This window comes from Limanda limanda, chromosome 11 (assembly GCF_963576545.1).
Source record: "Limanda limanda chromosome 11, fLimLim1.1, whole genome shotgun sequence".
Taxonomy (NCBI): Eukaryota; Metazoa; Chordata; class Actinopteri; order Pleuronectiformes; family Pleuronectidae; genus Limanda; species Limanda limanda.
Window position 1 is genome coordinate 10,345,968 of NC_083646.1, and position 20,339 is coordinate 10,366,306.

General features: G+C 47.7%; 1 protein-coding gene across 3 annotated transcripts; it reads left to right on the forward strand.

The window, feature by feature from the left end:
• Positions 1 to 1,565: 1,565 nt before the first annotated feature.
• Positions 1,566 to 19,074, forward strand: LOC133013684 (uncharacterized). Of its 3 annotated transcripts, none has more exons than XM_061080705.1 (17): positions 1,566 to 1,810; positions 3,375 to 3,493; positions 3,968 to 4,173; positions 4,917 to 5,040; positions 5,329 to 5,450; positions 6,053 to 6,139; positions 6,330 to 6,419; positions 6,831 to 6,919; positions 8,762 to 8,984; positions 9,107 to 9,229; positions 9,365 to 9,530; positions 9,738 to 9,826; positions 10,157 to 10,256; positions 11,903 to 12,315; positions 12,732 to 12,810; positions 16,780 to 16,926; positions 17,567 to 19,074. In XM_061080705.1, exons 1-17 carry the CDS (start codon positions 1,721 to 1,723, stop codon positions 17,586 to 17,588), a joined length of 2,289 nt encoding a protein of 762 aa, XP_060936688.1. In that variant the 5' UTR covers positions 1,566 to 1,720; the 3' UTR covers positions 17,589 to 19,074. The 3 variants fall into 3 exon arrangements, with proteins under 3 accessions (XP_060936688.1, XP_060936689.1, XP_060936690.1); XM_061080707.1 differs by having other exon boundaries at positions 1,785 to 1,849; XM_061080706.1 differs by lacking the exon at positions 16,780 to 16,926.
• The last annotated feature ends 1,265 nt before the right edge of the window (positions 19,075 to 20,339 follow it).

A 20,339-nucleotide genomic window follows, 5' to 3' on the forward strand; every position in this document is an offset into this window, starting at 1 on the left:
TACCACTTGTGTGTTTTCCTTCTTCTTTTATTTTCATATAAAGTTTCCCTATATATTTTATATTTTCCTGCTGTTGCCAATCGCCGTCTTTTTAATATCGTGTTGTGTGTCATAAGGATGACATTCCTTATTGTTTGAAATATATTTAAATTTGTATAAAATGATACTTAAGTGTTCCGTTGAAGGTATACAGATATGCAATTAATGATCAAATATGTTTGAACCTGTAAGTGTCTTTTGCTGAGGTACATGTTTTGAAATGTGTAATAGTAATAATAAAAGATTATACACATTCATCAAAGTACAAATTGAAGACAATCTTTCTTTTATTTTTCATTTACAATACTTATCCATAAACACTGATTCCTATCTGTGCAATTCTAAGGCTAATGTGCAATGCGTTACACTGTATATATATTCTGTTTAAACTGTTCATATAATTTCCATTATACTTCTATTTCATACTTCCTTGCTTTTATATTCCCTTTTTACTTATTTATTACTTTATAACAAATGTCTATTTTATTGCTGCTGCAACACAGCAAATTTCCCCCTTGTGGGATGAATGAAGGATCATTTTATTTAATAGCTGAGAAAATGTTATGCTGAAGTATATAATTTAATATGTATAATGTAGCTAATAAGACATTTTGAAATACTTCAATAAACTTTTAAAGCTCAGCTCGTAATGATTTGCCATTCCACCTGTCTTCTTTTTGCAATAGCACACTTTGTAAATTCAATGGACTCCCAAGTCTTTTTTGTAATACCACAATTTATTCTCTTACGTTACTTATTCATTTACTCAGTACACTTTCCTTTTTACTTTAAATTATTTATATGTAATTTTGATTTAGTACCAACATGGATTAATATTGTTCAATCAGCAACATAAAATATGTAATACATCTTACGAATTATAATACATCCATTAGTGATATATAACAAAGAAACATCCAAATTTAAGTGTAGTCAGGCAAAACCAGAAATGTGATACGACCTTGTTTGGTGAGAAATCATACTGGTGATTGTTCTGGCTTTTTATAACAAAACATTTTATACTGCACATTAATCAATTGTGTGAGTGAAAATGTGGCCTGCAACAAACTTTTCACGAATTAATGAAGTACGAATACACTTTCAACAGCAAATGTTCTCCTTTTTAAGTTATTATATGTTTTTTTAGCGCTTAGTCCATATATATGGCTTAGTCTACCCAAAGAAAAAGTAAATCGGTTTGATTTGACATTCAAGTCGCATTTACGAGGTGGAAGTTAAAATTTCCGAGCTGACAGAGCGGCAGTTGAAGGCATCGCGGCTGCACAGTTTGTGCCCTCCAGTGATCCGCGCACGACCCAGAGTCACTTTCAGGTCCTGACTTGTAAATAAAAACCAAACCACCTCCTCTCCCCAGCTCACACATGTCCCTGTACATAAATACGACATATTTCCGGTTATATATCTAATAGAAACACGTTTTTCAAGGCAGTACCTCCACTGATCACACGGTGGCGGTGTAAAGACAGTTATACACGTCTAACGTATCGTCAACATCCGGCGACACGTCCTCCTCACACACCGCCGAGGATCTGTGTGATACATTGGACTCATTTACCCTTTTTTTATTTATTATTTATTGAACCGTCATGTTGTGTATTTGACGCCGAGGCTCGGGGTCATTCAGTTGAACGTGTAGGTTCCCGCCTGTGGAGAAGCTCAGATGGGGGAAGTGAGGAAACTGCAGAAGAAGTTGAGACAGATTGAGAATCTGGAAATAAAGATCAGTCTCAGCCCAGAGGAGAAAATCAAGGTACAACAGGATCAACTTGTTCTCATCATGTAATTGACTGTGAGTCGCTGAGCAGATCCTGGACATGTAGCAACAGGTCACAGCTGCAGCTCACACACACACACAGGGCAAACTTCAAAGAAGATCAAAGGAGAGTTTCATAATTCAAACACATCACGTGGTTTATAATATTCATGTGCAGAGTAGCTAAGCTAAACTGATTAAATAAAGCTGATATTTATGCAGATACCTTATAGGACTACTCGCTATAACAGTGTTGATATCATCAGAAGAGTGACGTGTGATTAATTCATAATAATGGAGGGAGGGATTTGAAAGCTTTTGCCTACAGAAGTGAGAAAATCAGATTCTCACAACTTGAGAAAAGTGTGTCAGAAAAGAAAAGAATCATCGGGAACTTCAGGAAAGCTCCAGTGTGTTTAAAGAGGCAGAATCTCATTATTGAGTTGATTTCATCACTGAACAGGAAATGGTTTCCCACTCATCAGGCTCAGGAGATAGTGGCAGTGATGGTTAATGGTTAACTTAGTACATTACGAAATAAGAATGAAGTCGTGAATAATAAATAAGGTAACATTGCACAATATTCACAACAGATTATTTTCTTAAGGATCAAGGATTTAGACTTTTCACATTTCCACTTCCATTAAGTCTGAGACTCACAAAGAGAGGTAGAAATTACCAGAAAATACTCTATAATACTGTAATCAAGTACATGTACTGTCAAGTATAATTGTGTGGTACTTTACCTGAGTATTTTCATTTGATGCCTCTTTTGTTTAGAGGGAAACTTTGCTCTTATTTCTCTACAATATTTAACTGAACGCTGTTACTACTTGTGACTTTCCAGACTAGGATTTTTAAAATTTAATGTGATTAATCCATGTGTAATGATGCATTAATATATTAGCTTCGGACCAACCAAAGGTACCATTGTCACAGTTATGCGTCAATGATGATAATTGAATAATATTTTAACCCATGGACAGGGGTTCAAATTGATACTTTCACTTTGGAATTTTCTTTTAAAACCATTTTGCTGCCAGTAATACGTATGTACTTTTATTTTGCAACAGGTAAAATATTAAATACTTCTGCCACCATCGCTGCTGTAGGAAAAATCAAAGCCAAATCAAATCCTGTATGGGTGAATCCCCCCCAGACGTCCACAAAAAGACACTTTTTAGTAAATTCCTTCTGAGTAATGTCCCAGTCTCTTTTATAAATGTGTAATTTCTCAGTCCGAGCTAAGAGAAGCCTGATGACACAAGCAGGGTTATTTTACTTTAAACAAATCACGCATTTGTTTTCACAGTCTGAGCAAAGTGAGTAAACACTGTGCGAGTGGCGGCTCGCTCCCTTCGCACAACAGCCGTTTCATATCGGGCTAACATGTCTAATTCACTCACTCATGCATATTTCATCAGTCAGGAGCCCGGCGCATGTTGCCAGTTGCCGTCTAATAAACCGAGACAAGCCAAGTATGTTGGTTGAGCACATCAGCAACTTGTGGATTTGAGCAGCTTGGTTCACAACCAATCTCGTGCCTCTCGTTCCCTCTCAGATCTCCAGGAGGGCGGAGCTGCGTTCCAGATTGGCTGAGCTTCAGCTGCAGCTTTCTGGCCCGCAGCAAACTCCGGGGACCGTGGGAGACGGCAAAAAGGAGAAGATGAAAAGACAAGTGTAAGGAAGTGAGGGAGAGGTACCGGGGGGGGGGGGTGGGGGGGGGGTGGGGGGGTGCGTGGGGTGTCTGTGTGGGGGGGGAGCATGATTCTTCAAAAGCAACAACATTCGCTTTGAAGCTTTTGATGTTTTTTGTATGTCTTTCCCAAAACACACTGGAGGTCAAATACTGTCACGCTTTAAGGAATTGGCAACTGTCTACAATTCATAACGTGCCATGTAAACATCACACAGGGAAGTCGTCCTCTCTGTGGACGATCCTCGAGGCCTTTGTGCAGATGACTGAAACCAGTGTGGGTGTTTGTTCTCTCGTATAGAGACTCAGAGCTCATTAAGAAGTGCTGCTTTTGTCTGTGTGGGTCCTGGAGATCCTCCACAGGTTTGCTCCCTGTCACAGAGGACGCTGTGTGCACTTTTTTTTTTTTTTGCATCCTGATTCCTCATTCAGCTTTTTTCCTCTGCACACCGGCTCAGGGAGGATGCTCCTGGGGCCCTTCCATCACAGACGCCTCCAGCCTCCAAGGTGCCGAAGGGAGAAGAGCGGTCCAGAGCTCAGACGACGCCATCACCTGCTGCCAGGCAAGGGGCGGAGACGGGCAGAGGACGGGAGAAGCCGGCGCCGGCCGAGGTGTCGGGAGGCGGACCGGACTCCGACCAGGAGCAGCAGCGGCGGCGGGAAGGTGGAAAATAATTAAGAAACACGGCTGAAGAGATCGTCATTAGGGTTGATCTCAGGCAGCTGGAAGTACCATGCGATGCCTTAATTTGCAATTAACATCTAAAATCAGATTACACATGTTTGCCCGGAGGAGGCCTAACAATCCCACGTGGCTGCAGTCATAGATTTATATATAAAGACTAGATGTCTCGTTCGACGGGGACGACCATCGGCCATCTTGCTACGGGGCATCTCACTCACGCATAACATTGTGTTGGTAGTGGTAAATAATTAAATTTTCAACCGATTTTTAAACAATCTGGTTTGTTATAAACGTCAGAGATGTAGTTATGACACTGCATAAATTATTCATTTTTTTTAGAAAATAACATAATTATTCATAAGTATGCAGTGTCATATCTACATCTCTGACGTTTATAACAAACCAAACCGTAAAAATCGGTTGAAAATTGAGCAAGTTATGGTTAGATGGCCGCCATGTGCGGACGTTCGTCTCCGTTGGCCAGCAACGCAGACGAGACATCTAGTCTTTATATGTAAATCTATGGCTGCAGTTATGAAAAAAAAAAAAAAAGGTGGCGCTTACTTCCCTGAAGACAGGAGAACGTTTTGCATCCTTGGAGCTAAATGAGCTCCACACGTTGCAGGGGCAGACTTAATCCATATTGAAGAACTGTGTAGATTAACAAACTGGGGTGCTGATGAGTCAACATTGCTAATTGCATAAATCATTTATTTGCACAGAAGCGGAATTCGCGTCCCTCAAAGCCTCCTGGGAGAAGTCCAGGTTCCGCCTGAGGCTGCTGGAGGGTCACAACGACATCGTCACCTGCGTGGCTGCCGTGGACAACCTGGTGGTTTCTGGAAGGTAAAGAAGTCATTTGCATAATGGATGTTCAAAGTGAACATTTCAACCTAATTTATCCCTCAACACGCAGCCGCTCCTTCTCCCTCGCCGTCTGACATGTGTTTGTTTTTCCTCCTCCGCCTCCAACGCTCGGGCTCAATCCTCCTGTGGTTTATGTCAAACGCCTTTTAACTTTGCTTGTTTTTTATTGCCTCCCCTCACCTCCTCTTTACTCCCCTTCTATCTCCCCACACATCTTCTCTCTCTCTCTCTCTCTTTTCGCTCTGTCCATCTGTCTGCTCCCCGCAGCCGAGACACCACGGTGAAGGTGTGGCACGTTCCCACGGCAACAGAGCAGAAGAACCTGGGGGGCCACAGTGGTGGGGTTACCTGTCTGTCTGCGCCTCCCCCTGAATACTGCAAGAGGCTGGGTGAGGACACACACACACACACACACACACACACACACAAACACACACACTTTGTTACATGTGCGCTGACTAGAGCTGAGTAATGCCCGTGTCCTGCGGTCTGGTAATTAGAGGAGCAGTTCATCAGATCTGGCCCAGTGAGCGATAACCTCACCAGACACTTGGGAAAGTTCACTGTCTGTGTGGAGCAGGCAGCCCTCCATCACCGGAGCTCCAGCCACCTCCCTGGTTCTCCTCCAGAACCCGAGACTTAAAAACACAGAGTCTATAAATGATGCAGCTCCGTGGAACTATGTAAACACGGCACCCATTGACTAATTATTTGCTCCTTTTTCTAAATCACGTCTCTTCTCTCTCCGCGTCTTTCTTGCAAGCGGTGTCTTTTTTCATTTTGTGCATCATCATTTATTTACAGCTTCCTTCCTCAGCTTAATCTTTTTGTCCTCCTCCGTCTCCTTTTCTCTGATCCCTGTTCTCTCATCCTCCTCCTCCTCCTCCTCCTCCTCCTCCTCCTCCTCCTCCTCCTCCTCCTCCTCCTCCTCCTCCTCCTCCTCCTCCTCTGTCTCCTCCTGCTCTTGTGTCTCTGTTTGCCCTCTCATCAGCCAGGTCCCTGGATTTGTCCGACAAGGAGAGGTTTATTTTGAGTGGCTCGGCAGACGGCTACGTGAAGATCTGGGCCCTGAACATCGGTACGCTCAACCACAGCAACAAACACACAGATATTGTATATTAAGTGGAAGGTGCCTTAGGGCTCTGTCTGGAAAACCCGTGTGTTTGTCTGTGTGTGTGTCTGTGAGTTAATCTTTTATGCAATGTATCTCTGGCTGACCGGTGGGCTGTGACTTGTCAATTAAATTAGTATTTTCCTGTTCCCTCCAGGCCAGTGTGTGAAGTCTATCTACACATTCAACGCTGTGACGGCGCTCTGCTTCGTGCCAGAGGGAGACGGCTACATCATCACCGGATCAGGTGTGTGTCTGTGCGGACACTACGGCGCATGTGGGAAAACTAAGAGCTTGTGGCACAGTCGATCGAACAAGTGGCCTTTGAAACTGTCCAATCACATCGTATTTGTGTCGGACATCGATCACCGTACATGTGCAGTGTGTTCTTTTAGCAGACACATGCATATTGGTATGAATGCATTCTTTTATACTGGTGTGTGTGTCTTATATGCCTACTAATGTGTTGGCACAGTCTGCCACAGTGGCATCATGTGCCAGTGAGTTAGTCAGTGTAGCGGAGGGCTATCAGGCTGAATCAGAGAGATGGAGGCACACAGTTTAGGCAGTCAGGCTCAGGTGGGTTGACCGTGACCAACTCTAATGACTGCCAGCCGCCTGTCGCCACATGTTAACCTCACACTCTGTCACCCTGCAGACGGGGGGAAAGTTCAGGCCTGGAGCTGGCACACTTTCGAAAACTGCCAGTCAATCAACGCTCACCGGGAAGCAGTCACCTCCATCCAGGTGGGGGGGGGGGGTCACTCACCCGCCGGCCGTGACACCGTCGGCCCCGAGGATGCTCAAGCTGTTTCCATCCTCCGCCTGTTTTTAGAACAAGATGTCTGACACAAAAACACCACTGTTTCTCTCTCTCTCTCTCTCTCTCTCTCTCTCTCTCTCTCTCTCTCTCTCTCTCTCTCGTTCTCTCGTTCTCTCTCTCTCTCTCTCTCTCTCTCTCTCTCTCTCTCTCTCTCTCTCTCTCTCGTTCTCTCGTTCTATCTCTCTCTCTCTCTTCCTCCCTCCCTCCCTCCCTCCCTCCCTCTCTCTCTCTCTCCCCCTCTTCTCTCTCTCCTCTACCTTCCCTCTCTCCTCTACCTTCCCTTTCTCTCTCCCTCCCTCTTTCTCTCTCCCTCTCTCCCTCTCTTCTCTCTCTCTCTCTCTCTCTCTCTCTCTCTCTCTCTCTCTCTCTCTCTCTCTCTCTCCCGCTTCTCTCTCCCTCCCTCTCTCACTATCTCGCTCTCTCTCCCTCTCTCTCTCCCTCCCTCTTTCCTTCCCTCTATCTCTATCTCCCCATCTTCTCTCTCCTCTACCTTCCCACTCTCTCTCAGTGTCCCTCCCTCTCTCCTCTACCTTCCCTCTCTCTCTCCCTCCCTCTTTCTTTCTCCCTCTCTTCCTCTCTCTCTCTCTCTCTCGCCCTCTCCCGCTTCTCTCTCCCTCCCTCTCTCACTCTCTCCCTCTTTCCTTCCCTCTCTCTCTCTCCCCCTCTTCTCTCTCCTCTACCTTCCCTCTCTCTCTCACTGTCCCTCCCTCTCTCCTCTACCTTCCCTCTCTCTCTCCCTCCCTCTTTCTTTCTCCCTCTCTCCCTCTCTTCCTCTCTCTCTCTCTCTCTCCCTCTCCCGCTTCTCTCTCCCTCACTCTCTCGCTCTCTCTCTCTCCCTCTCTCTCTCCCTCCCTCTTTCCTTCCCTCTCTCTCTCTCTCCCCCTCTTCTCTCTCCTCTACCTTCCCTCTCTCTCTCACTGTCCCTCCCTCTCTCCTCTACCTTCCCTCTCTCTCCCTCCCTCCCTCTCTCTCTCTCTCTCCCCCTCTTCTCTCTCTCCTCTACCTTCCCTCTCTCTCTCTCTCCTTCCCTCTCTCCTCTACCTTCCCTCTCTCTCTCCCTCTTTCTCTCTCTCTCCCTCTCTCTCTCTCCCTCTCTCTCTCTCTTTCTCACTCTCCCTCCCTCTCTCCTCTACCTTCCCTCTCTCTCTCCCTTTCTCTCTCTCTCTCTCTATTTCTCTCTCTTTCTCTCTCACTCTATCTAGTTCTCTCTCTCTCTCCGTAAAAGCTGCTAAAGTAGCCTCAGAAGTCTTGGTTATTAATTTGTGAAAAAGCCTCTGCTCAGGAATCAGACGGCTACATTCCACACTCCTCTCCTCACACAAGCTGTCCTTGTTTATGGCTTTCAAAAGGAAATCAAAGATATTTATTGAGATGTAAGCTCGGACAATTGTAGAGAGCACACTGTACAGACTCTGAGCAAAGAGCCTTTTTTTTTATTGTGAATATCGAAATCCACAGCTGCATATTCACATTTTTGTTTTTCAATTTCAGTTTTCATCAAAATATGCCTGAAGCATTAAAGCGAAGCGCATCATTGTTATCCTCTGTGTTGTTTATCATGCAGAGCACACAATCCATTTAGAACCAACAGCACCACAGTACATTTTAAAAATGTTCACACACTTCTGTTCTATTCGACACAAGCACAGACCCACTCTTGTCTATCTCTCGCATGCACGCACACACTCACACACATGTGCACACACATAAAAACTGGGTGAAGACTCACATCACCATGACAACCGTGTCTCCCGTGCCCTCCACAGTCTCAGGGTCCGCTGGCGTTCAGCGGCTCGGCGGAGGGAGGGGTGTCTGTGTGGGAGAACCAGTGTTCGGATCGAGACCCCCTGAGGCTGCTGCACCACTGGAGCGGCCAGGTGACGGGCTGTGGGGGGGGGCCGGGTGGGCGTCTGACCCTCAGCCCGCGGGGGGACAGAGTGTTCCTGGCTTATGGTCAAGCCTGGCTCAAGATCCTGCACTGGAGGACTGGTGAGCTCTGGAATGAGTGTGTGTGTGTGTTAGATATGGAGCGAAATAAAGAGTGAAAAGGGAAAGTAGACGGAGGAACATTTGCATAATCCTTCCACCTAACATCTGTTCAATTATCACAGGAACAACATCCAGACTGACCAATCACAGCAGCATCGCCGGGGTAACAGATTGTGTCCACCAGCCAGGAGGCCTCCTAATTGGCTCCTGCTATGATCTGGCAAATGGAGAGAGCGGTCTGAATCGTGAGTCCCGGAGTTAAACCGTGTGAAGCCACAGGTCGTTCACTTCCCTCCAGGAGAGAGACAGCACAATGGATCAGATCGAAACCACTTTGTTTTCCTTTGTTGACCTCTTTTCATCTCCTGCTCCCTCCTCAGTGTTCTCTCTGCCTCAGTGTCGCTACCTGGCCTCTCTGACCTGGCCCGACGCTCCCAGAATTCTCTGCTTCGCGGCGTGGGCCACGGGGAGCGGAGACCACCGCTGGGTCACGGGAGGTCGCGCCCTCATCGTTTGGGAGCAGCTCCCCAGCTCCGGGAAACAAAGGTGGGTGCGACTCCCGCCAAACACCGCTCCGGGAAAGTTTAGTCCAAAAAAAAAAAAAGCGGAATAATATTCGGTATTTGAATATTCATTAGCTCTTGTGAGGTCAGCTGCTAATCCTGGAGCTACACTGGGATTTAACAGAGCTTGACACACACTTCTTCACATTGATAATAGGTGTTTAATTACTTGTGGGTGTAAATGTTACAGGGGTGACGTCACGGTGAAGAGCGACAGTCGTTTGGTCTCGTGCACGCTGGAGTCAGAAGACGAAACAGAAGATGATGAGGAGACCGATGGTATGCACACACACACACACACACACACACACACACACACACACACACACACACACACACACACACACACACACACACACACACACACACACACACACACACACACACACACACACACACACACACACACACACACACACACACACACACACACACACACACACATTTCACACATTCCCCACCTCCTCATGGCATAATTTCATTGACTCACACACTTGATGACTAACTGTGGATTTGCAGATTACGCCCTCATGTCAATTTGAGATGATGCATGTGGAGGAGATGAATCTGCCTGACCCCCCCACCCCCCCCCTCCCTTGTCATCTGTAGATTACGAAGACGACGATGATGATGTTGATGTCGACGACGGAGGGGCAGACGAAGGTGCGGAGGCGGGGGGGCTCGGTGCCTGGCTGCGCTGTGTCCTCCAGTGAGTCTCTCCTGGTTCCTCACGGCCTGCAGCCACGGAGAGGAAATGAGAGAGGGCGGGGGGGGGGGGCTGGGGGGTGTGAAGTGTGACAGACTGAGTGTCATGGGGGGGGGGACGGGGGGGGAGCATATGGATGGAGAGAAGTGTGTGTACATATGTGTGAGGGACAGATTGTTTTCGATGTAAATATTGTTTCCGTGAACAATAAAGCCGTCCCGCTGTGACTCCACGTTTGCTTCTCTTGTTTTTTCTCTCTCTCTCCGATCTCTCGTTCTGACCAGCCCGTCACCCCCCCCCCCCGCTCCGCCGCTGCATCCTGTGTAAATGAATGGAAATTGAATTATATTCCTTCTTTATTCCCCTCGCTTCTTCCTTCCTCCTCCTCCTCTCTGCTGTCCGTATTTCTCTCTCTCTCTCTCTCTCTCCGGTGTCCTTGCTGTTTTTTTGTAAACATAATTGAAGGTTTTAGGTTTTTTTTAACCTCCCGCCTTCAAAGTCAGCTTATTAATGTCTCAGTCTCATTTCTGTTTTGCTCCGTCAGATTCGTTTTCTTTTTCTCTCCGCGCGTCTATTTAATTGAACCCCATTTTTTTTTTTGATATTATAAAAACACACACATAATTAGCATTTAAATCTCTTTCCTACAGTCGCTTGCCCTCCCTGCACCGCTCTCTCTCCCCTCTTGTACTCTAGCAGACTCTACATGTCTCAGTCGCTAAGGCAACCGATGCTTTTTTTTTCCCTCCTCACTTGCTCTCTGTATCTCCCCCTTCTCTCTCTCTGCCTCCCTCTCTCATTCCCTTTCTCCACTGACAGAGGTAGGCATGATAACCGATATGTGTTGGAGAGAGTGTGTGTGTGTGTGTGTGTGTGTGTGTGTGTGTGTCTGTCTCCCGGCGTTGCTCGTGTGTCTCCTGGTGACATTTCTGTGGCATTTAGGCAGTTAGTTGCAGACGGAGAAGTTGCCTCTCTCGCCCAAAGTGCCACACAGAGTGCTGGCTCCGTGCACGACGCCTCTAATGATGATTAATGTGCTGTGCTCAGGTGTGTGCACTCTAAGTGTGTGTGAGGGAGCAGAACAGACAATGTACTTCAGGGTGTTTTTTGTTGCATGCAGATGTGTGTGTCTGTGTGAACATGTGGTGCACAATTGAGTGTTAAAATTTTAAAAGCCTCCCGTAGCCCGTGCGTGTTTTTGTGTTGTTGAAAGCAGATGACAGTCGGCTTTGTGACAGAACCAGTGCTGGTGTCTATGTTTACATGCTTTTTATCTGAGGACATAAAAGATGGAGAGAGAGAGAGCGAGAGAAGAGAAAACAAGCTGGACCCTCCCCCTTTCTCTCCCTCTCTCTATCCCTCTCCTGCCCCTCTTGTCTTATCTCACAGAGAGAGATGATCGGAGGAGCAGAGTCTCAGTGAACAGAGCGAAGCGATGGAGAGATGGTAAGATGAAGAGTTGGAGAGGTGGAGGAGGGATGTGTGTGGTGCAGATGCATTAAATGTCGTGGTGACTGATGGCTGGCGTGGGAATCAATGTCTGAGTGCTGGAGGTCATGCAGGGTTGCCTGTGGACAGTACATTTTCTCAGATAACTTCTCTGTCACTCCATCACCTCTCATCTTTTCTCGCCTTCCTCTCTCCTCCAGCTCCATCTCTCCTGTCGCACGACTGACTGCCCTCGTCTCCCTCCTCCTGATTGCCCTGGTGACGCCGCCCTCCACCTGTAACCGGGACGACGCCGAGGGCGAGGAGCAGGTGGACGCCCTGCCGGTCCAGCTGTCCGTCACGGCCCAGGTGACCCCCACGCCTCTGTGGGCGGTGGTCTGGGGTCCCACCCAGCAGCTGGAGGACGAGACCTACCACTTCCTGTCGGGCCAGGACACCGACCCCCTGCACCGCCACGGGAGCCAGCAGGAGGCCGGCGCCGCCACGTCCCAGGACTGGCCTCATCCCGGTGGCAGCGTGCAGCCCCGGGAGGAGACACCGCTGGAGTCCAGGGAGAAGGAGGAGGGAGTGGAGGACGGAGGGACGGAGGCGGAGGAGACGGAGCCTGAGGAAGGTGGGCATCAGGGGACGCACATGAAGGATTTTTAAATGAAGGTGGCCGTGAGCTGCAGTTCATATGAACACACACACACACACACACACACACACACACACCAGGAGTCCTCCAGGGAATTAGCTGTCACCGGGGTGAAGGCTGACACCCTGCTGAGTCTGTGGCGAGGAATGCCTAATAAAGTTGTCATCACTCACAGGGAGGAACCGGCCGTCAGACTGAGAGATGGAGGGAAGACGTCATGGGATTTGTGTGATAGTTGGAGGCCAGAGCCGTGCACTTCCAATTTCATGTTTCAGCTGGTTTTCACCATATTTCTTCTTTTGTTCTGGAGACAATTAGAAATGGTCACGGTCTGAGATCATTAATGTGTGTGTGTGTGTGTGTGTGTGTGTGTGTGTGTGTGTGTGTTACAGTGGACCCTCAGTTCTACGTCACCGTGACCATCTCTTCGCTGCTCATGCTGACGGCTGTCGTCATTGTAGCCAAACTCTGGTAGGAACCGAAACTCTCCTCCCCAATCTTTTGTTCGTGTGTGTGTGTGTGTGTGTGTGTGTGTGTGTGTGTGTGTGTGTGTGTGTGTGTGTGTGTGTGTGTGTGTGTGTGTGTGTGTGTGTGTGTGTGTGTGTGTGTGTGTGTGTGTGTGTGTGTGTGTGTGTGTGTGTGTGTGTGTGTGTGTGTGTGTGGGTGTGTGGGCAGCCCTCAACAAGTGTGAGTGCTCGGAGCTGGACACGTGTCCCACAGCAGGAGGAGGACAGGAAACACATCTTGGTTTTTTCTAGGGTAAAAGTTACTGATCACTGGGAGCTGCCTCCGTCAATATGGCGGCATTTTGTATTTCTGAACTTTCCCCTTTAACACTAAAAGGATTAAATTAAGTGTTTGATCTGAAAACGTTTTTGCAGACCTCCTAGATTATGTTTGTTTGGAATGAGCTGCTTTTTAAAAATATAATAATGGATGTTCTGATTAAAGCAGGGATGTGTTGAGTTCAACTGTAGAACTCAACACATTGTGCATGTGACAATAAACTTTGATTTGATTTGATTTTGATTTAGAAGGATTTGTCAGACGGGTTTCAAACCGAACACACAAACTAAAAGCTTTTTTTCCGACTTAAGATTTCTTCTTTTAATTATAAGTTATTTGAAGTTTTTACGACAAAAAAGAGAATTGTCCTTTTGTTGAGCGGGTTATTCGAGAAGGAGAATCAGTGACAGAGAGGAATCAGAACTGTCCATCAGTGTTGGGAGATTTAAGGAGAAGAAGGGAACTCACTAATGGGTCAAGATGAGAATGAACGGACTGGTCCACACGTTTGTCTCGTCTTGTCTGTTACTCATGATTATTACACCACATGTATATCCTCCCCCCCCCCCGAAGTGAGAGCTGAGTAATTGCTTACTAATGACTTGTGTGTTCCTGAAAGTCACAGTTGGCACAGATGTGTCATTTAGCGCCATTAGAGTGGCAACGATTAAACATTCAGTCCGGCCATTAGGACGCTGGCGGAAAAAAAACAACACAAAAAACTCAGATCTGATGTCTCACAGTCGTCAACGGCAACAACAGCCTCACTGCTGTCAATGAGCTTCAGCAGCCCGGCGGCCATTAAACCTCTCAGAGCATGTGATCATGGGGGGGTTTGTGGTTGGGGGGGTGGGCTTCTGTACATGTTGCTATAGGGCTTGTTGCACACGCAGCCATTAGCTGGGTATGGGTGGGGGGTAGGGGGGGGGGGTAGGGGGGGGGGAGTCATCTCTGTGATGAAGTGGAGCACTTCCACGCTTTGCTGATCAAACCAATAACACCTGGTTTATTTAACCGCCGGGACTCTCTTCCTGTGTCTCACGCTCGCCATTTACACACTCCCGTTCCACCCCCCTCCTCCTCCTCCACCCCCCCACCCACTGTATTCCCCTTATCAACTCATCTCACCCACATTTTCTGTTGTATCACACTTTGCCTGAGTCTGTATAATTTGTTCCCCCCCCCCCGATATATCCCCCATTTTTCCACGCTCTCTCTTAATCTCAATTTTTCTCCCACACTCCTCCGTTATCTCCCTCCCCCTCCTCCTCCTCCTCCTCCTCCTCCTCCTCCTCCTCCTCCTCCTCCTCCTCCTCCTCCTCCTCCTCCTCCTCCTCCTCCTCCTCCTCCTCCCATGTAGGCCTCCTTCCTCTTTTTTTTTCCCCTCACACTTTTCTTGATTTCTCTCTCGGAATACCTCGTGTGTCCCCCCCTCTCCTCTCCTCCTCTCCTCCTCCTCCTCCAGGTTCTCCACTCACTCCCAGTTATCTCCGCCGCCTCTCTCTCTCTCTAACACAGCCGGCGCTCGCTCTTATCTCCCTCACCAGTCTCTCTATCTCTCCCAGCGCCGCCAGTCCGGCTGCAGATCCAGCAGATAATCCTCCAGCTTTGCCCGTGAGCTGATACACGATAAGCGCCCCCCCTCCCTCCCCCCCTCCCTTACCCACCTCCCCACCATTCTCTCTGTTCTTTGAAACCGGGGCCTGCCACTGTTGTTTAGATGACTTACTCCACCAGGCGCCTGTGAGCCGATGGCCTCCTCCTCCACAGAGGGCCCCAGCTCCTCTCTCTATACACTGACACGTGCCTCAGTGTCATAAATGTGTAAATAACGCCATGTGTTAGATGGGGGTTTGGGTGGGGGGGGCGGGGGGGTGCAGATGGACCGAAGTCACAGCCTATAGTGGGAATTGGCCCCGGTCCACTTCATTATGAGTATAGAGGAGCGGCATATGTGCTCAGTGATTCTCCCGGCCCTAAAACCGACAGTGTGGCTATAATGTCATCAAGCGTGACTGTGCATGTGTGTGTTTGTTCGTGTGTGTGTGTTGGCTGTGTGTGTTCACGCTGCACCGGGTGTGTGTGGAGGCGAGCCAGGAGAGGACAGGTGTTACTGAGGGAGGACGAGCAGCTTTGTTGAGCATCTTAAGGATTCTTAAGGGCCTGAAATCCCGCTGACTCTCCATCGTGTCTCCCCCTTGAAGTGAAGCCCCCCCCCCGTCCACCGCCTCACCTTGTTGCACCCCTCCCCTCGTCCTCCCCTTCCCTCCTCCCTTCCCTCCCTCTCTCCCCTCTGACAGTGTTTTAATGAGTCCGATGAGTGCACTAATTCTCTCTCACAGTGGCAGTGTGATGTGTTCGCTGATGCTAAATGGCTCGGCTGTTTCTTGGTGCTCTCTCTCACTGTGTTCCTCCCTCTCTCTCTCTCTCTCTCTCTCTCTCCCCTTCTGTCTTTTGTCTTTTCTTCTTCTCTGTATCTGTTTCTATGTGTGTCATCTCTCATTTCATCCTCTCCCTTCCATCATTCCCTGCTGTTTCTCTCTAACCTTCTTTCACTTTAATCTTTCTTTCTTTGTCGCCTGATCTCTATTTTTATTCCCATCTCTTTTACCTTAATAATTTGTTTCTTTTCTCATCCCTCTCTTTCCTCTTGGGTCTCTCTCCTCCACCTCCATCCCTCTTCTTCAATACCTCTCCTTCTCGCTATTCTTCCCTTTATTTTCTATTTCTTTATTCCTCTTATTCCTAATTTCAATTCCTCCCGCCATCCCCTTTCCTCCCTCTCTCTCTCTCTCTCTCTCTCTCTAACCTTCTTTCACTTTAATCTTTCTTTTTTGTCGTCTGATCTCTAATTATATTCCTGTCTCTATTACCTTAATAATCGTTTTCTTTTCCCATCCTTCCTGTTCATTTTCTCTCTTTCCCCCTCCACTTCTTCACTCTCTCTTATATGTATATATCCCTATTTTTCCTAATTTGAGTTTCTTCCTCCCTCCATCCCCTCTCTCTCTCCCATCTTTAACTTTAATCTCATCAACTTTCCTTTTTGCCATCTGATCTCTATTTATATTCGGGTCTCTTTTACCTTTATATTTCCCCATCCCTTTTTCCAATTTTAATATCTCCCTCCATTCCCTCTCCTCTCCTCTCTTTCTTTCTTGCTGTCACATTCTTTCACTTTCATCTCTCCCTCAAAACTCCAACTTTCCTTTTTGCCATCTGATCTCTATTTATATTCGGGTCTCTTTTACCTTTTATAATTCCTTTCTTTTTAATTTCCCCATCTCTTATTCCAATTTTAATATCTCCCTCCATTCCCTCTCCTCTCCTCTCTTTCTTTCTTGCTGTCACATTCTTTCACTTTCATCTCTCCCTCAAAACTCCAACTTTCCTTTTTGTCATTTAAACTCTATTTATATATTCCTGTCTCGTTTACCTTGATAATTCACATCTTTTTTCTTTTCACATCGCTTTTCTCTCTCGTCTCTCTGCCCCTCCACCTCCATCCCTCTTCTTCACTCACTCTCTCTCTGTATCCTTTACATCTACTTTTTATTCTTCTTTTCCCCAATCTCAATCTCAATTTCCTCCTTCTCCTCCTCCCTCCCTTTCTCTCTCTCTCCACCTATGCGCTGGACCACTCTTCTCTCCCAGTTATGATCGCAGTTGTTCCCAGCATCCACCCCCGCTCTCTCGTGGCGTGGCGCCCCCCCTCACGCTCGCCCTCCCTCGCTCCCTCGCTTCAGAGGACAGCCGGCAGACGTTGCACAGCGCCTCCTCCTCCTTCACCGACAGGGAGAGGTAATGAGTCGCCTGCACACAGAGAGAGTGTGTGTTTGTGTCTGTGTGTGTGTGTGTGTAAGTCTATGAGTCTGATGTGCATGTGTGTGTGTGTCTCTGTGCACCTCTGCATTCAGGTGAACCTCTTTATGTGTGTGTGTCTGTGTGAAGCAGCCTTATTACCCCTTGTGTGTGCACTGTGAGCATGTACACGGACTATAATTGGACAGTAGTGTTATTCTCTGTGGAGCGTTCAGGCCTGAAGATGTATCAGTGTTTTAAACTCTCTCTCCAGATGAGTCATCGTGGCCCCAAATGAGGCTTTTATTCCAGGGTATTTAAAGTTATTCTCAATCAGGACAATTACAGAGCTGTACTCAAGTGCCCCCCCACCCCTCTCTCTCTCTGTTTCTCTCTCTTGCTCTTCCGTCTCCCCCCCTCTCCATCACCACCCCTCCTATCTGTCCCCTGTGATTCTGCTTTCCGTCTGCGTGTACACCACTTCTTCAGCTCCGGGCCTCTCTGCTCCACTTCTCCTCCGTCTTCCCTCCTCTGTCTTTCCTCCCGTCACCAGGGCTCCAAAAACATCCCACCACCCCCCTCCTCCTCCTATCCTTCCCCTGTTCTCACTCCTCTCTGTCTGTGTCTCTTGCTGTGTCAGGATCCCAGTCGTGAACCTCTGAGGTGACTGTTTTTCCATATGGTAAACATTCCTACCGGGCCCGAGGAGGAGCATCAACACGGCCAGAGGACGTGCCCGCAGTGCTGTTTTTATTTTTCTCTCAAAACTGTGAAATGAATTCAGGGATCCCAGGTGTGCAGCCATGACAAAACTCCTCGGCTTCCCTGAGGTCTGAAAACCCCAAACCCATCTTCCTGCTCGTCCTTCCTGCTGTACTTCCTTCCTATTCCCTTTGTTGGGTCTGAATTCCTGTCCCTGTCTCTGCGTCACTGTCACCTGCTCTGTTTTACATCCTCGGAATGGCCTGGAGCTCCCCGAAGCTTCCCCACCGCTCTGTGCATCGACCTGCCATGACTAATTCACAAACAAGCCGTTTAACAGCCGTCGCAGCATCCCATTACCCCCGAGATGCCCGACCTGTGCTTCCACAACTGTTTCCACTGATTCAGCCGCACACAGACGACGTTAAATCTCGACCAGGAGACTGTTCCTTTGTGAAGTGACACTCAAATTCAGCGCAGTTTATAGCAGGGGCTTGTATCTGGCTTACAAATGGTAAAAAAAAAATAAAAAGCCATTCAGAGCATCTCCAAACACAGAACGAGGTATTTCTACAAAGCTGTTTGGCACGGCTGTAGCCAACAGGCAATGCGTTTAACATGTCACGCTCCAAAAACTGCTGTTTATTCCCCCGCTTCAGGCGCCTGGAATGCAAATAGTGTAGAAGAGTCTGTTTTGTCTCCGTTTTTCCTCATGATTTGTTCTCTTAATTATCTGGCTGACGTGCACCTCTTTGTGGAGCCTTCTGCGAGCGCCCTTTTGTTCCCTCTGGACCGTGGAGAGGTGTGTTCTGGGCGTAAAAGTACTTCCACTGGCAGAGATCAAATATCAAAAAATGGGAACGGAGAGAAGATTCATTCCCTGCTGATAATCAATGAGTCCCAAAGGTTCCTGTATGGTGCGCAGCAAAGACAGATTGACGTCTTTATAGAAAAGAGAACTCAAAGGACTGATGTTGCCACAGCGAGGATTTCTCCCCCCCCACCTCCCACACCTGACAGCCAAGAATCCCAAATCTGGAAAAGCCAAACCGCCGTCATTTCCTGATCAAGTTACTGTATTTACGCCGTCTTGGCGGCACCGGGGGGAAAGTGGATCAAGCAGCATCGTTTCTGTCTCTCCAGTGAATCTGCATGTACACAGTTAGGACATCTGTGAGAGCTCCTTCAAATCTATTATTTATAAATGTCTATTTTATCTATCAGTGAAGAGATGTCTTATAGAAACCTTCTCAAAGCCAGATGTCAAGTGTGCGTTTGGCAACTTTTCTAAGCAGCTTCGAGACATGAACCCTCCACTGACACACATTTCCACAACAGACATAGTGCTGGTGGCCTCATGCGTGTGGCTCGTGCTTTTAGTAGCATTCCTGTAGAAGTGTGGTCTGTACCATGGAAGTTCAATAAAGACTCAGAACTGGTGTTTTATCTTGGCCTCGACTCTGTTTATTTCCATGCATGCTGAATGAATTCCCTGGGGAGCCGTGCGATTTGCACTGCTTTATGGGAAGGATAAAGCTTACACTGTGCATTTTAATAGCTGCCGTATCCTAATCTTTCTCTGCATGAATTGAACATCTAGTCCACCGCCTTGCATTGATTTCGGAAACATGGCTTTGGCATTAGAAAGTCCCACATGTGCCAATCATGTTTTTCACCAGTGAGGAGCTGCTGAAAGGGATGGGAAGGGGTTTGAAGCTCTCCCTTATCTCGTAACCTCATGTGGATCCCGCTCGCTTCAGAGAGATTAACGGGATGCTAAGCAAGAATTTCCTGTGTAGTTTTTCAAACAAATGTCAATAGAATCAAGGCCGGGGTGCCGAGAGGAGAAATGCCACTCGGGTGTATTGAGATTCCTCGCCCAGCTCCACTGCACAGCCTGTGTTTTCCATCTCCTGCGGCCATTTGACTGATCAATCAAAGTAATTGATTGGCCGGGTTCCACTGGCAAGTTTTAACGACCGTCTAGTTACGAGCGTCGTTCCGGCCGGCGGTGCCGCAATCTGGAACCGAGACGGGCAAACAGCAAACACCGATGCAGAGGTTAGAGGTGTGAACTAACGCGTGCCGAGTCATCACTCGTTTACTCACGCACGGCTCACCTGCCACTTTATCTCTACATTACACGTACAGCCCCACCTCCTCCTTTCTCCTTCTCCTCTCACACACACACACACATACATTGAAAGGTGTACAGCTGTAAGAAGTCACAGCTCCAGTCTGCCAGAGAGAAGGGGGAAAAAAAACTGTGAACCAATGTAGCTCAATCACACTGACTGAAATTAACACCCCTATTTATAGAGGTGGGGAGGGGGGGGGAGTTGGGAGGGACCGGGGAGACGGGAGAGAGAGATGGAGGGTTAAAACGAAACGGGATCGTAATTCCTCCGTCTGCGTCTGTCTCACTGGGGCTCTGCTGGTCATTTAATTGACGCCATTAATGTCAAGAGCAGAGAATTTAGAGAAAACAGAAGGGAAGGAGTGAGAGATGGACAGGGCGGAGCGCGACTCTGACAGAGTGATGGAGATCTACGGGGGAGGGGGGGCAGGCAATTTCAACAGGCAATTTTGACATTGAAATCGAAGCTCTGGGCAAAACATACTTGTATGAAATATGAATGCACTTGTTTTGTGTGTGTGTGTGTGTGTGTGTGTGTGTGTGTGTGTGTGTGTGTGTGTGTGTGTGTGTGTGT